Raw genomic sequence first — 15,499 nt, forward strand, 5'->3', positions numbered from 1 at the left:
CTCCCAATGTATCTGCTTGTGGGCACACTCAGTATGACTGGCAGATTCAAGAATAAAAAGCTAGCAAAATACTGAACATATTCATCTATTCTTGCTACTATTACCGTCAGCAGGGGTTTGCCATTGATTTTAATGGCAGCATGACTGAGTCCATATCATATTTCCAAAGTGTAAACTATTTCAATCTCGATAGAACGCGACCCGCTATAACACGAATTCGGATATCACGCGGTAAAGCAGTGCTCCGGGGGGGCAGGGTTGCGCACTGCGGTGGATCAAAGCAAGTTCGATATAACGCGGTTTCACCTATAACGCGGTAAGATTTTTTGGCTCCGAGGACAGCATTATATCAAGGTAGAGGTGTAGTACATAAATTAATATTATGGCCTAGAATAATTCAAAAGAACTTTTTTTGATGTTTTGAACTAGGGGCCAGATTTACAAAGGTATTTAGGTGCCAAAGATGCAAATAGGTCATCATGAGATTTACAAAAGCGCCTAAGCAGGTTAGGTGCCTAACTCCCACTGACTTTCAATGAAAATCCTGCCAAAATCAAATTGGCTAATGCCTGAAGTTCTGCCCTAAATGTAATTGTGTATGTTAGTATTGTAGTTTGATCACATTGAAAGAATGAGAAATAATCTGATAAATGGTAAACTGAAGGGGGATGCACCTAGAAAACATACTTTCCACATTGACACTATCAATATTTTCTCTGTATTTGATTTACTGGCGTCAGTCTGCTTCCTGTATGAGGACTTATGTGATCCTGCAGTTCTGAAGCAACGTGGGGGTCAGTGGGAGTCCAGAGCGCCCAGCACTTCACCAGATCGAGAGGTGAGGATGCTCGGTATCTTACAGGATCAGACTCTCTCTTTGTAGCAGCCACAGTAAACAACAATCAACTTAGAAATACTGTTTGTCACAAACTACGCAGGAGAAATTGCATCAGAATGAAGGTTTTTCACATACACTCCAGAGTTCAGGGCACGTATTATATCCAAGGGAAAAATGTCAGACACTGAGCAGTGACATTTTGAGCTATTGTAAATCTCTCTGCTCTAGCTTTCTCCTTTTCAATATAGAGCACTTAAGCCTCCAATTATGAGCCACCTCTAAAAAAGTACCTTTAGAAAAAGAGGGGAAATGTCAGTTTGGGTAGATAAAAATAGCTGAATCATTGTTTTCCTTCAATCCCTAACCATGTAATTACAGTTTGACTGCGATATATCTTGAATTCCCCGAACAGGAAGGCTGCTATTGACATTTTTGTTTTAGGACACTGGTGGCAGAACACCCTGGATATGTAATGTAGCCAATATGTTGCTGCTGCTTTTAGAGTTTAAAGATCTCCAGATTTGTATCTTAAATCAAAGGTTAAAAAGCTCCATGAGGGTCCGGGTCCTGAAACCCTTATGTGAGTAGCCTCATTGACCTAACATTAAATACCTGGTGCTTGTAAAAACATGCAGGGACAGATCTTTATTTGGTGTAGAGATAACTCCATTATGGAACTACACTGATTTTCAGCAACACAGGATCTGGCTCCCAAGTTATATTTTTGCCTCTTTAATCTCTGTTGGTTATACAGAAGGCAGGATTGATTAATAGCCATGATAATGTTTTAGGGAAGAAGAGGCTCCCATGGCAAATGGCTCACAGGGGTGGTCAACCTTTTCAGACTACTGTACCCCTTTCAGGAGTCTGATATGTCTTGTGTTCCCCAAGTTTCACCTCACTTCAAAACTAGTTGCTTACAAAATCAGACATGAAAATACAAAAGTGTCACAGCACACTATTACTGACAAATTGCTTACTTACTCATTACCATATAATTATAAAATAAATTAACTGGAATACATTTTGGTGTATAGCATATAGAGCAGTATAAACAAGTCATTGTAAGAAATTTTAGTTTGTACTGACTTCATTATTATTTTTTTAGGTAGCCTGTTGTAAAATTAGGCAAATATCTAGATGAGTTGATGTACCCTCTGGAAGTCCTCTGCATACTCGCAAGGGTACGCATACCCCTGGTTGAGAACCACATGCATCTGCTTTCTAATCACCAGATTCAATAGGTGGAAGGAAGTGATCAACCATATCAGAACAACTGTGCATGTAAGAAAATGCCTGCTTCTCAAGAAAAGGAAATGCCTGTCTCACATTCCTGAGGAAACATAGGTACTTACACATAGGATTCTATGCAATTAAACTCCATTATATATTATATATATAATAAAATTCATAGTGTTTATCAATATCTATTCAATAGCTTCATAAATGGTTGGATAATGGCATACAGAGTACAGTTATAAAGTTTGTGGACAATACCAAGCTGGGAGGGGTTGCAAGCGCTTAGGAGGACAGGATTAGAAGTCAAAAGGATTTTGACAAACTGGAGAAATGTTCTGAAATAAATAGGGTGAAAGTCAATAAGGACAAATTCCCATTAACATTAATAGTATGAGCACAGGAGCAAGCCCATAGTACCGATCATCATTCAGAAACAACAGGTGAAAGCCTGGTCCCACTGAAGTCAATAGGAGTTTTGCCATTGACTTCAGGGGAGCCAGGATTCATCCACTGAATTCAAAACCTGAATTATTTGTTGCACAGGTAACATGCAAATTCAAAAAGAGTTTGTCCCCACTGACATCTCAGAGAATTCAGAATATATTATCTACCATAAAAGGAGGTTATACAGCTAGATCTGGCAGACAAAGAAGGAGGAAGGAAGGTTGATGCAGTTGTTTTTTTTAATCCTTAAAACAGGAATTTGATGAGTATGTTGCAGCCAATCCTTTTCTGGGGCATAAAAAAAAGAAGTTGATACACAGAACATTTAAGTTCAACTTAAATGAGTGCATTAGATACTCCTTCCCACTAACTTCAGTTTTAAATATTATCCATTTACAAGTAATTTTACTTTTATTATTTTTTGTGGAAACGTTGAAGACCAATTTTATTTTGTAATGGCTTTAGTTCAACATGCAATGCAGATTTCTTTGGTTTAATTTAACAGGCACAGAATTGGCTTTACTAATTTCACTGCTCTCTGTATTCAAGGCACATATCACTATGCACAATACATGTATAGATGTAGATTTTCCTGCTGATGCATATTTTTAATGCACAGGATAATAGAAAGAGAAGCAATTCCATAGGGCTTACAGACTGTCTCTCAGTTTAAAAAAAAAACTAAATTATTATTGCTGAATAAGTTAGATTCCTCTGGCAAAACTACTATATCCACTTTCCCCTTGTGTCATATTTTGTAAACTTAGAAACAGGTGAAAAATAGCAACAAATGATTGGACAGCTGCACAGAAGTCAATGCTTTCTTGCCTCGGTCGGGCTTGGAATATTATACAACATAGGAACGCATTTCAGACTTCCTTATTGATAAAGCAAATGCCTGGTGCCAGAGCCGTCCCTTGGGTAGGGCGAATCAGGGCGACCACTCCAGGCCCTGTACTTTGGCGGGCCCCGTGGGCCAGTGCGATTGGCCAGCGCGGTCAGTCCCAGAAGAGACGAATCTGTCACTTCCGCCCCGAGCCCCTCACTCCTCTAGGGACGGCCCTGCCTGGTGCTAAAGGTAATAGCAAGACATGCATCTACTTGCGGGTGACAATGATGAGCATAAGATGGAATGTAATTTAATAGATCCTCTTTGCACCTACCAAATGGAACTGATGCAAAGAGCTTTGTGTCAGATCTGCACATACAAAAAGGAATCAGGTGTAGACAACAACAAATGTGTGTACTGTAACACTAATTTATGAAGAAACACAAAGAATCTATATGGATATGGCTACATATAAAGATAATACAGATTTCAGTGTAAAACATCCTTTGAATTGTGAAATATTCCTCTTTACTACTTATCTCACTGCTCTGCAATATCAAGGGTATGGTAAGACTAATGAGAAAAGAGGACAAAGTATCTCTCACAGGTCATCAGATATAAAAACACAGGCGTGTTGCAGATGTACAAACTGTTGCAGCTATAAACATTTATTTGCTACCTGTGGAGTAATGGGATAACTCTGATAACTTTACAACAATTAGTATTTGTTTCCAATAATACCTGCTCCAAGGAGACAATACTGAATGAAGTTCGCAGGGAAACTGAAAATTACCTGTCCATCACACCACATCATTTAAATCTTAAAATGCATGAACTACTCAATGCTATGAACACATCTAGCTCCTGCACTTAGTTATATACAAATAACATAACATATTCTGCCTAAAACATATAGTATTTCAGTACATAGTAAAGCTTAAGATTTTAAAACACAAACCCTGAGTTTCTGGAAAAAGCAATGATAACTAAAATACAATGAAGTAAGGGAGAGCAGCATCCTTCCTCAAAAAGCTTCACACACATTTCATTCTGGTGCACACGGGATATGCAGGTAGGTCAGCACCCACTATATACCACAGAGAAAGATCTTCAGGCTGGCCCCACATAGGCAGAATGAGAAAGCCACTCTAAAGTGGGCTAAGGGAGGAGCTGCAAATCCATATTCATTCAGATCCAGTGGCACTATTATCTTGTGCAACTGGTACAGCGGCAGCAGGATCTGTGCCCCCTGGCCCTGGTTTGGGGATAAATTTAACATCTCAAGTGACCCCTCACTCCACCCATCTAGAGTTTAAATACTCAGGCTTTGTATCCTGCATCAAACATTTGTGGAATGCCTATACTAGCATTTACAAATGTGTTTGCTGACTTGATTAATTGGCAATCAATTAACATGAGTTAAAAACAGGAGCAAAAAGCTTACCTTAGCCATACCCTCATGACACAGGGCTGAGTGCATGCCCCAGTGAATGCAATGGGAGTTGAGAGTACTCTGCATCTCACTTCTACTTAGCCTCAACAGCGAAAATGAACAAATATATGCATAAACCTTCAGCAGTGGCAAGCCCTCTTCCCACACGGTAAGAATGTCAGTAATACAGGCTGTAGCACAGTGAAAACTCACTTGTTAAATTCATCTTGACTATGGCATTTTAAAAATGCCCTCTACTTCTCATCCTCACTCGCTTTGAGAGCACACAAACACAGAGACTGTTAGGGGAAAAAGCCAGAAAGCCTGGCCAGGCTGATCGTTTCTGTTATTTAGCAATTGATCCCCACATATTTCTTTCTTCCAACTATAGCAGTGACAAAACTGAGACCTTGATCCTACAAAGATTTACACAAGTGCTTAATGAGTAGCCCTATTGACTTCAATGGGAATTCTGATGTGCATAAAGTTAAGAATGGGCGTAAGTCTTTGCATAGTCATGACCTTAGCTATCCTCCTGTAATGCCTGAAGCCTTGATTTCCATGGTGATGTGCATGTGGAAATACTCTGCACCGCCAATGAGTAGACACAGGAGATGCTGAAACTGTGTGCTCAGCCAATGGGGGCGGCGGGATGGGAAAAGAGCAGGAGAGTAGGGCAGAGATTTAGGGCTTGTCTACGCTTAAAACACTACAGCAGCACAGTTGTGCCACTGTAGTGCTTCAGTGTAGACACTACCTATGCTGATGGCAATGATTCTTCGATTGGTATAAGTAATCCACTTCCCTGAGAGGCGGTACCTAGGTTGATGGAAAGCGCTTTCCACATGGGGACTTTGGTCATCTTAACTATGCTGCTCAGGGGTGTGGATTTTTCACACCCTTAAGCGATGTAGTTATGCTGACCTAATCTTCTAGTGTAGACCAGGCCTTACTCACACTGCTAGAATGGATCAGATAAAGGCCTATAGGTTTTCTGTCTTCTAATTTATTAATTGGTCTTGATTTCCCCTGAATGTCTTCATCCACACCTGGAAGGTCCAGGACTGTGAGATTCAGATATTCACTTGGCATCCTCATTTGTAAACACTCTCGCACAGATTTTATTTTAAGCAAACTTTTTTACCGCAGTCATAAATTATACCTGCCATCTCTACAACACCTCACTGTCTCTTAACACTGATCCCTGGCTCCTTGTTTCTTAAAATTAACCTTGGTAGGGGTAACAGTCTTCCTTGTAGTCTTTACTTTTTGCCTATGCACAGATTGTCCTTCTGAAATCTTTATAATCTTACCCTCTTATTTTATAAAATGTTCTTTTGCTTATTTTATAGCCAGTCTTGGTATATTCACACACTGATCCTTTTTATCCCTTGAAAATAATTTCTAGATAGCACACAGTATCCGCTGACACATGAACGTTTTCCTTAAACACTTTCCATTTCCCCACTGTGCCTTTTCCCTTCTAATGCCCTTATTCTAGCCGAGATAAAAAAAAAAAGAAGAAAAGAGCAAAAGGAAAACAGAACGCCTTCAAAGATAAAATAGTAACCTTGATTTTACAAACCTTGCCAGCAGTTTATCTCAGAGTCTATGAACAAAGAAAAATCAGATATCCTTATGGGAAAAAGCTACAATATGAAATACTGTATTTTCAAGATCCAAAGATAACATCTTGCTAGCATAAATACATTTTGATCATTTGTGCTTCAGAGCTGAAGTACTAAAATCACAATTTTTTCCCTTAAAAAATAGAGATGGTACTTTTGGTTAAAAGATAAATGTCTGATAGTATCAGTATTTGTTTCATACCACACTAGGCTGACTGTCAAAAGCACACATGTGATGGGAATATCATAAATGAAGTTCATCAGTCATCTTTACTTGGTAAAGGGGAAAAACAGACACTTTTGTGAAATGTCAATGAAAATTAGCTAGGTACATGTGAATGAAATTTTCTGTTATGCCCCTCAGCTGCTAGCTACTATTTCACCCACAAAAAGCAGAGAGAGAGAGAATATACCAGTCTAATTTCAGCTGCTACGATTTACAGGGGATAAAATACCACTTGGCTTCCCGGACATTGCCTTCTCCTCTTTGGAAGCCCAATTTTTTAAAAGCATCAGAGACTGTTGAGCCTGAACCAAAAGACCACTCAAGTCGGGAGGGGTCTTTCCACTGAGTTTCAATAGGTTGAGTCTTAGAGAGGGAAAAGACCTATTCAGCAGTACTTGGTCCAGTTTCGTTCCAAACGTTGCAAAGTGACGTGGAATGCCTAGCACTTTTCCCTGAGAACTATTTCACCCTCTAATGACTTCACCATTGAGACATATTTTGTATAGGTTTTACTGAAATGGTAGCTACTATTTTCAAACCTTGGCAATGGAAAGGTGGATTAATAATGAGCATTTGAAACTGGGAGATAGATCACAACACTGGCTCTAAACTACTTGACAATATCCCATGGTGTAAGTTCGGTATGTCTTAAACTCCAGTAGATAAATACAGCTGCCCTCAGTCTCTTCTGGTTTTAAATCTTGAAGAGACCCAATAATGTTCAATTACTCTCAGTAGAGTGATTTACAATTATTCATACAGGGATATACCATTTTTGGACAAGTGCTGTGTGTTATACTATAGCAGTGATTTAAAGTCAAACTGGTAAACTGGGATACACTGCCTTTTGGGGGCAAACAGAGGATCTGAATTTCTGTGAGCAACCAGTGTCAGGGGCTGGATATCACAAAGGAATGGATGGACCTCTTGTTAACCTGTGAGGCAAAGACAGGGCTGGCATATTGCAGAGGAGAGTGTTGAGTGGCTGACAGGCTGATGGTGTGAGGGCGCTAACACCCAGTTACCAGAATCAAGGCTCCCCCACTGGAGGCAGGGGATAACTAGGTGACTCACAGCTGTGGATACCCCAAGAACTGTCGCACTGCACTCAAAAACGTTTTGGCATAAAGTGCCTAGACAATGCAACAAATAGCACTTTATAAATACAGATCTAGGAAATAGTTTGGATTAGCCAGATTAGATAGATAACACAGAAGAAATAGAAAGCTACAACATGGAGGAATTAAAACTACCACCTCTCTTTAGTTTGTTTTATAATGTAAAGTTGCATCAATTAAAGAGAATATCAACAGCTTTTTCTCACATTAAAAAAACCACACTACATACAAAGGCTCTTAAATCATATTTATGGTTATTTTGGTCCCTGATCAACAAAGCATTTCAGAATGTGCTTAACTTTAAATAAGTGAGTAACCTCTTTGACTTCAACAGAACTACTCACATGCCTAAAGTTAAGCACATGCTTAAGTGTTTTGCTGAATTGAGGCATTTAACAGATTAAAACTGCGGATATAGCCAAGTGTGCAGGACAAGATATTTTGAAAAAGACAGAAGCCTACATGTGCATTGCAATCCTTTGTAAGAGGATAGCATGTGCCTCACATATTGGTGGATTGGGTTCATGGTGTATCTGGTTGCGTGAAACTGCGGCACATGACACCAAGTCATCCAAAACTCTTCCAAGTACTTTGCACTTAAAACTTGTAAATGTGAAATTGACTTTTTCAAAATATCGTTTATTCTGCAAACCCTGCAATCTCTAGTTTTAATCTGTTAAAATAAACTTAAATGTGACTAAGAGCCTTCAGTTAAAGACATTTAATAATTAGTGTATGCTCCATGATTACATATTTCAGAAGATTAGTTTTAACTTAAATTTCTGCAGACCTGTATTGCCAAAAGCTTATATGGCGTATAAATTAACCACAGCATCATTTAACAAGGTCATTTCTACTTTCTGACTTACCAGTCTGTATCCAAACGTAAAAATTTACTTTAAAACACAACTTCATCAGTATATGTACTGTCCACTCTGTTTAATGCCTCATCATCACAAATAATCAACATATGGCTTTAAGTTTGTATATTTATATAAAGAAACACAAAACCAAGCATTACGTACTATGTCGGTGGAGACTCATCTTCTCTAATTTGAGAACAATCAGCTTTTCCAGCTGTAACATTGTGGACTAGAAGTAAAATCGATAAACTGTCAAAGCCTAGTGATTAGCAGAGCAGCTCAAATGTTTCTTATAGTTTCTCAGCTGATGAAAGCTCAAACACTAACTAGATATTTTCTTTTACGATTCAGAACATCAACTCTATTTTAAGTTTGATACACAGAAAAACAGCTATCAAGCTGAATGAGTGAACTAAACTAGCTTTCGAATGACTGCTAGTATTCAGATCTCCCTGTGAAACTTGACCTTGTAGCAGGAATCTGTGTTAAAAATACATCCAGCACTTTGTGTTGTCTTTATGGAACTCTGCCCTGGCCTTTATCTGAAGGAGCCCGATTACAAGCTTTAGAGGAAAGATTTGTTCTTTAAACATTTTTTTCCTGCATTTGGCAAAGAGCAATCCCTTTCCCTCCCTCAACACATGTTTTCAAAGGACTAAAATTAATTTGTACTAGTTAAATATTGATTTGCTTTGTTTGTACATAAGCAACCAGTGTTGTCAGCACAGATCTGTAAGGACTATTTATTAGTTTATTGCTACCGCAGAGCCATCAAAAGGAAAGAAAACATTGCTCTTGTGCCCCACAAAAATAATTAATAATTGTGTTGAATCTTGGCAACAAAGGAGTAGATTTCATACAGACAGGGGTGGTCTAATGGAGTGGGAAGCCAGTCAGAAATTTCTGACTTCTAATCATGACTTTCTGCCCTGGCCTACACTACAAAATGTGAAAAATCCACACCCAGAAAAGACATAGTTATACCGACCTAAGCGCTGGTGTAGTGATCAGTGTGTTGGTGGGAGAGCTCCTCCTGCCAACACAGCTACCACCTCTCATAGAAACAGATTAACTAAGCTGAGGGGAGAAGCTCTCTCCCGTCGGCTTAGAGCATCTTCATTAGAGCACTGCTGCTGTGCCAATGCAGGGTTTTAAGTGTAGACCTGCCCTTACTATGATTCTATTTGTGGCTCTGGGCAAGACATTTAACTTCTTTGAATCTGCAAAAAGAGGTACAATACAATAGAATTCACTTTTAGAGCTTTATTCAGCTACATGGAATAAGGAACCTGTTCTGCTCTCATTGAAGAGCAAGGAAAAACTCCCAGTGCCATGAGCTAAGCAGGATGACGGCTCAAATCTTAATTTCCAAAAGCCTGTAACTCCCTGCCAGCAAAGAAAGGGCTGAGTGCACAGCCCTGAACTACCGGTGTATGTCTGAGGGGAGGGAAGTGGCTGCAAAACTGTCCTTTTTCACAGGCATTCAAGACATGAATTTTTAATCTACAACATGCTTGCAATTCACTATTATTAGACATGTATTTCCACATACATATGATATGTATTAAAATCCCCATACCTCTTCTAAGCTGTGGAGCGAAGAAGCAGATACTGCTCGAGATGTGAGCGGATGAAATGGCTCCTGACCCACTGCATGCTGATGATTCTGTATTTGTATAAAAGGGTTCTGTTGTGATCTATGGGGCAATGGAGGTATGCCATAATGAAAGCCCTGCCCCATTAGGTGATTCTGCTGTAGGTTAGCATAGGTCCATGATCCATCAGGTTGCAGGTACTTCAAAGGAGGTGGGGTTATGTGTTCAGATGGCAGTGAGAATGGGGGATTGTATATTTGGGGCAAATGCTGCTGAAATGCTGGGTTGTTGGACATTTCAATGTCTCTGTTGTTTTCAGTGAAGTTAGGAAAGTGGCCGCTGTGGTTTGAGTTGCATGAAGGAGAGGGGAGCGCTGGTGGGCTTCTGGGCTGAACTTGTCTGTATTGCAACAGTCTGGACTGGGGAGGTGGCATTTCAGCTAGGTCCCTGCTTTCACTTTGATCGCGGTGTGACAGTTCTCTGAGCAAGTCCTGGAACCTGTATTAGCAAAATAAATGTTATTAAGATGGAGAAATGCAAAAAGTGCATTGCTAAAGCTCCACCCATTTTGAGGTACCAGGTTCTGAATATCACAACCAGATTGGCGGCAAATACAAACCGTACAAAACATTATACTTAAATGTGCACAAGATCAAGTCTAGCTTCAAAGACTATAATTGTGGGCAATTGGAAATTAAGGACATGAGACCTCGCTGGACTGACATACCAACCAGAACAATCACACACAAGTCAGTGATCAATATCCTTCTGAAGGCTTGAAAATTTCTGGCCTTTCTATTCCAACGAGAAGGGCCTATTAATAATAATGTAATGTATCTAGGCCTATTGCTGACACTGAACATCATAACAACAGCAGCTCTTTATAGGACTCATAGTGCCTGGCACCTGCGCATGGTATTATAGTGAAGGTGGGCTATGTTCTGTTTTTAAATACAGTACTTTGAGAATTCAATCAACAAATACCTTGAATATGTTGCCTCTGTTTCGTCTTCTGTATTACTTGCAAGTTTCCAGTTTGCCCTAACTGGCTGTTGGTGCAATCCAATTGGCTGCTGGGGAAGATGTTGTAGGTGAGGATGGTGATGGTGTGGATATGGAATATTGCCCTGACTGAGATAGGCATTATGCTCATTCCATTGCTGTAACCTTGCTTGCTGCTGCTGCCTCAACGTTTCCAAAGCTACATTTCCATGCATACGATCTGTAAAACATTTACAAAAAATATAAACATTTACCCAACCTCCCTTTTTCAAAGCATTTGGTGCCAGAAAGGAGGATTCTACCGTGTGGTATATTAAATGTAAAAAATAGTAGTGATAAGAAGGTACACAATGGAATCTCCAAATTTACCAGCACCAAAAATTTGTTTAGTAATAAAGTGCCTACTGTATACCAACCACTCCATAATGTATCACAGAGCATATAACCTGGTTATTTAAATCTCCCAGAAAGACTATGTATATATGAAACTCATAATGAAACACTACATATTAAAATACACCCTAAGGAGCAAATTATTCCCGATCACATTACTTACTTACTGAAACTAGCCCAACAATGACCAATTCATAATTTTGAAGTCATACAGCCATATCCCTGACAAGTAAATACTTTCTTCATTTTCACTGTAGGGTAGCTACATTTGCACTCCCATCAGTGGAGAAGAGCAGTGGTACCTACCTAATGTCTCCCCTATGGGCATTCCTGCAGGATTCTCTTCAATGAAGTTGTTCAAGTGAGATGGCAGCATTGGGTTGTGCTGTGCAATAGGTCTCAGAGGGTTACTGACTTCTTGCAACATGGGTGGGGGATGATGTTCTGAAATCACAGCATCTACTGCAGGAGAATGTGGTCGGTGGGGAATCGGGTTATTAAAAAAAGACTGGTTGGGGCCCATCTGGTAAGCAGGGGAAAGTTGTGAAGGTTGTGGAGGCTGCTGATTTACATGATTATGCTGCTGGACTACCTGGCTCTGCTGGGGTGGTATTTGGTTTTGCTGTTCAGGCAAATGATTTTGTTGCTGACTTAAAAGATTTTGCTGCTGTTGCACAGGGTATGGCTGCCTGGGGATCTGGGACAGGTGCTGGTAGTGGCGACTGGGGACTGCATACTGTGTATGGGGAGGGGTGAGATGTAGATTCAGCTGTCTAGGGTTGAGATTATCTTTGCGATGAAATTTAGAATTAGGATAACCAACGCTGGAACGTGACTCTGGGCTTCTATTTTGGGAATTTCCTTCTACGTCAACCTAGAACAAAGGATATAAAACATTTCAAAGTTACTTAAGAAAACAAAATCCCTGTAAGCTATGCCTGTACTACACTAAACAAATTAATCTAACATGGACTCAAGCATACAAAACCTCAGGAATGTGGGAAGAATAAGGAAGAGAAAGAAGGTACTGAACAGCGTAGACATATTCTTCTCTTTATTTATCAAACTGCAGGTATATTCTGCCAACAGTTCTGGCTGGCTTCGTCTTATTTACACTCCTTTACAGGGTTTGTGATATTTTATTAATCTGAAATTTCTCCCCATTAGAGAGAGAAAACGAATTCCTTCATAGCTATTTCACTAGGTGCAAACTAAGAAGTGCACTCCATATTTTCTTCTTATTCCTCTATATTTAAACACTACTCTCAGACATTTCCATCATCAAATTTCTTTCTGTAGCTACTGTTATTGCAGAGATGAATTACCAGCTGCTTCCTTATGATCATATCTAATTTAGCTAATTATAGGCAACTGTCAAATGTTGAGCCTTTTGCTTTTATTTCTAGGACACAGACTCCAAATATTTAATGGAAAAAGTCATTATTTGCCAGTTTTCGACATTTCACTTCAGAACATTCCATTATATGACTCACACCTTTATTTCTAAAACTGAAATTGTCGTCTACATTGCACTACCCGCTTACTCTCCCAGAAAATTACTGAAGATTTCTGCGTCTTCACTCCTAACAGAATTATTTACATTTATAGGAGTTTTATATCAAAAGGTACATTAATTTCTAAAGATTTAAAAATCAATTACACTCAGTGCTATTCCTATGTGTAGACTTAAAATTTACAAATCAATACATTTAAAAAAAATTATTTATGTTAGTAGTCAGTGAAATCCAAATAGTAAACAATGGGATTAAAATCATGAGCAAGGACAAGTAGCATGAGAAAGCATTTTTAAAAAATCAGATACAAATCTTTTAAATTTTCTCTTGTCCTTGGGTAACGAGAAGAGAGACCTATCGTCACTCAACAACAACTAGCGCTGATCAACACTGATGGGTTCTGAAGGAAATCCCATTCATTGCCCCGGGATAGAAATGTGGTGACTGACGGGGGAGGGGACCTGTTGAGCAGGAGGGGAAGAAATGATAGAATCCTCAGAGTGAGATACATAGTACTCAAAAGAGAAGGAAAATTATGGGGGGGAAATAACTCAAAACAGACCTGTTTGGATTCCACAGGTTTTTTCTCAGGTGTCCGAATTTTATTAATTTCAGGTCCAGCACTGTTTTCAGTTTTACCTAAAAATATTTATGATATTTATGCATTAGTTTCTAGGTATGTAAAGAACGAACAAATATTTTCAACATGTTTGTTTATTTTCCTTAGACACGGGCAGACTTAGAACTATAAGTCTAGCATTTATGACAGGGGGCAGAAACTTAACACACAACATTTCCTCCTAAATATGGCCTTCCCCTTACCCTGTATGTTTTAACTTTTGTATTTGAATCATTACGAAGTACCTCTTCCAGTTCAATAGCTGCGCTACTGGAGTTATTGCAGGAGAAAGTAATCACTGGTTTGTGCAAGAGAAATAGAAATGGGCCGAACACAGGAACTTTTTATCCTAACCACTTCCCTCCCTGAACTTTGGTAGCTCAGTGACCTTTGATCCAAACAAACACTGACTATTCTGTTTGTAAAGGCAAAAACACCTTACTTAGCACCTCTCTAGTTTTAACTTTTAAGCCGCTAACTTTAAGAAAAATTAGAACACTGAATGATTCTATGGAAAATTATTCTTTTTAACCAAAGCAAAGGCCATCCCTAAAAATCATCCATCACTGGAATTCTGTGAGATGGTAGGGAAATCACATGAAAGCACATGAGCGGATTTTCAGTGACACTCACACTGCCCGGGTCCTGGCCACCAGTCCGGGGGGCTCTGCATTTTAATTTAATTTTAAATTAAGCTTCTTAAATATTTTAAAATCCCTATTTACTTTACATACAACAATAGTTTAGTTATAAATTATAGACTTATAGAAAGAGACCTTCTAAAAACGTTAAAATGTATTACTGGCACGCGAAACCTTAAATTAGAGTGAATAAATGAAGACTCGGCACACCACTTCTGAAAGGTTGCTGACCCCTGCTGTAGAGGGATAAATGGAGTAAACTATTGCTTGTCACTATAGCAAGCAAATATGATTCAGAATATCCATCAGGAGAAGATCTTTTGAGTAGGAAGTTGGCATTTTTACGTAGTCATTTTTCTGATCATAATCACAGTTTAAGGAGAAATTTAAGTGGTAGCCAAATCTCAAATAGGACCACAATGACATTTGACTTTATTCCAGATTCACTCTTCAATTCCCAGAATGGAGACTATTTTATTCTAAGCCCTAAATCATTTGGCAATGATTGGCAATGTATTTTCCTACCTATTGGAACATAAATGGTTTTCCATCTATATTAGAAAAAAAAAACATAAATGACATTTCAATAACCGGGGTCCCTGGGTTTTCAGGATACTCCGGTAGGGTTATGTCCAATGCTAAAATCATACTCAAGGAAATTAATCCTCCACTACCACCAGTCTACAGTCTGGTCTACAGCCTTGCACAGCCCCCCTTTAAAGACACATAAGGCATAATAAAGCCTACAATAAAGATAGTATTTCCAAACACCAGCTATTTTCCTGGCTAGGCAACATCACAAATAACCATTTCTGCTTAATATATTAGCTAATGTTTTACAAAATATTCTAACTTTGTGTCTATTTCCTCACACCCACATCCCAAAACACACCAACTCCGTGGGGAGTCTCAGGAAAGAGAACAGGTTCTGTATGGGCCATGGGAAATGAACTACCATCAGCCCCCTGAAGAACGGGATTGGTGTTCACAAGTTGGGGATGGCATGGAGAACCCTGCCCTGAGATCGCCATTCCTGTGTGTAAACAAAGGAACAAGTTTCCATTGCTGTCAAATTCAGCATCTGTCAGGAACATTCAAATTCACTTTAAAAATGACAG

General features: G+C 39.2%; 1 protein-coding gene across 2 annotated transcripts in view; it reads right to left on the minus strand.

The window, feature by feature from the left end:
• HELZ (helicase with zinc finger) overlaps nt 1-15,499 on the minus strand; it is a 140,357-nt gene that overhangs the window by 9,641 nt on the left and 115,217 nt on the right. For both annotated transcript variants that reach the window (XM_026654401.1, XM_026654400.1), the window contains exons 26-29: nt 13,684-13,760; nt 11,914-12,481; nt 11,197-11,434; nt 10,197-10,710 (exon numbers count right to left, since the gene is read on the minus strand). In XM_026654401.1, coding sequence (XP_026510186.1) covers nt 10,197-10,710; nt 11,197-11,434; nt 11,914-12,481; nt 13,684-13,760 — 1,397 coding nt within the window. The remainder of the gene's footprint in view (nt 1-10,196; nt 10,711-11,196; nt 11,435-11,913; nt 12,482-13,683; nt 13,761-15,499) is intronic.

Source organism: Terrapene carolina, unplaced genomic scaffold, assembly GCF_002925995.2.
Source record: "Terrapene carolina triunguis isolate 2854851 unplaced genomic scaffold, T_m_triunguis-2.0 Scaffold192, whole genome shotgun sequence".
Classification (NCBI taxonomy): Eukaryota; Metazoa; Chordata; order Testudines; family Emydidae; genus Terrapene; species Terrapene triunguis.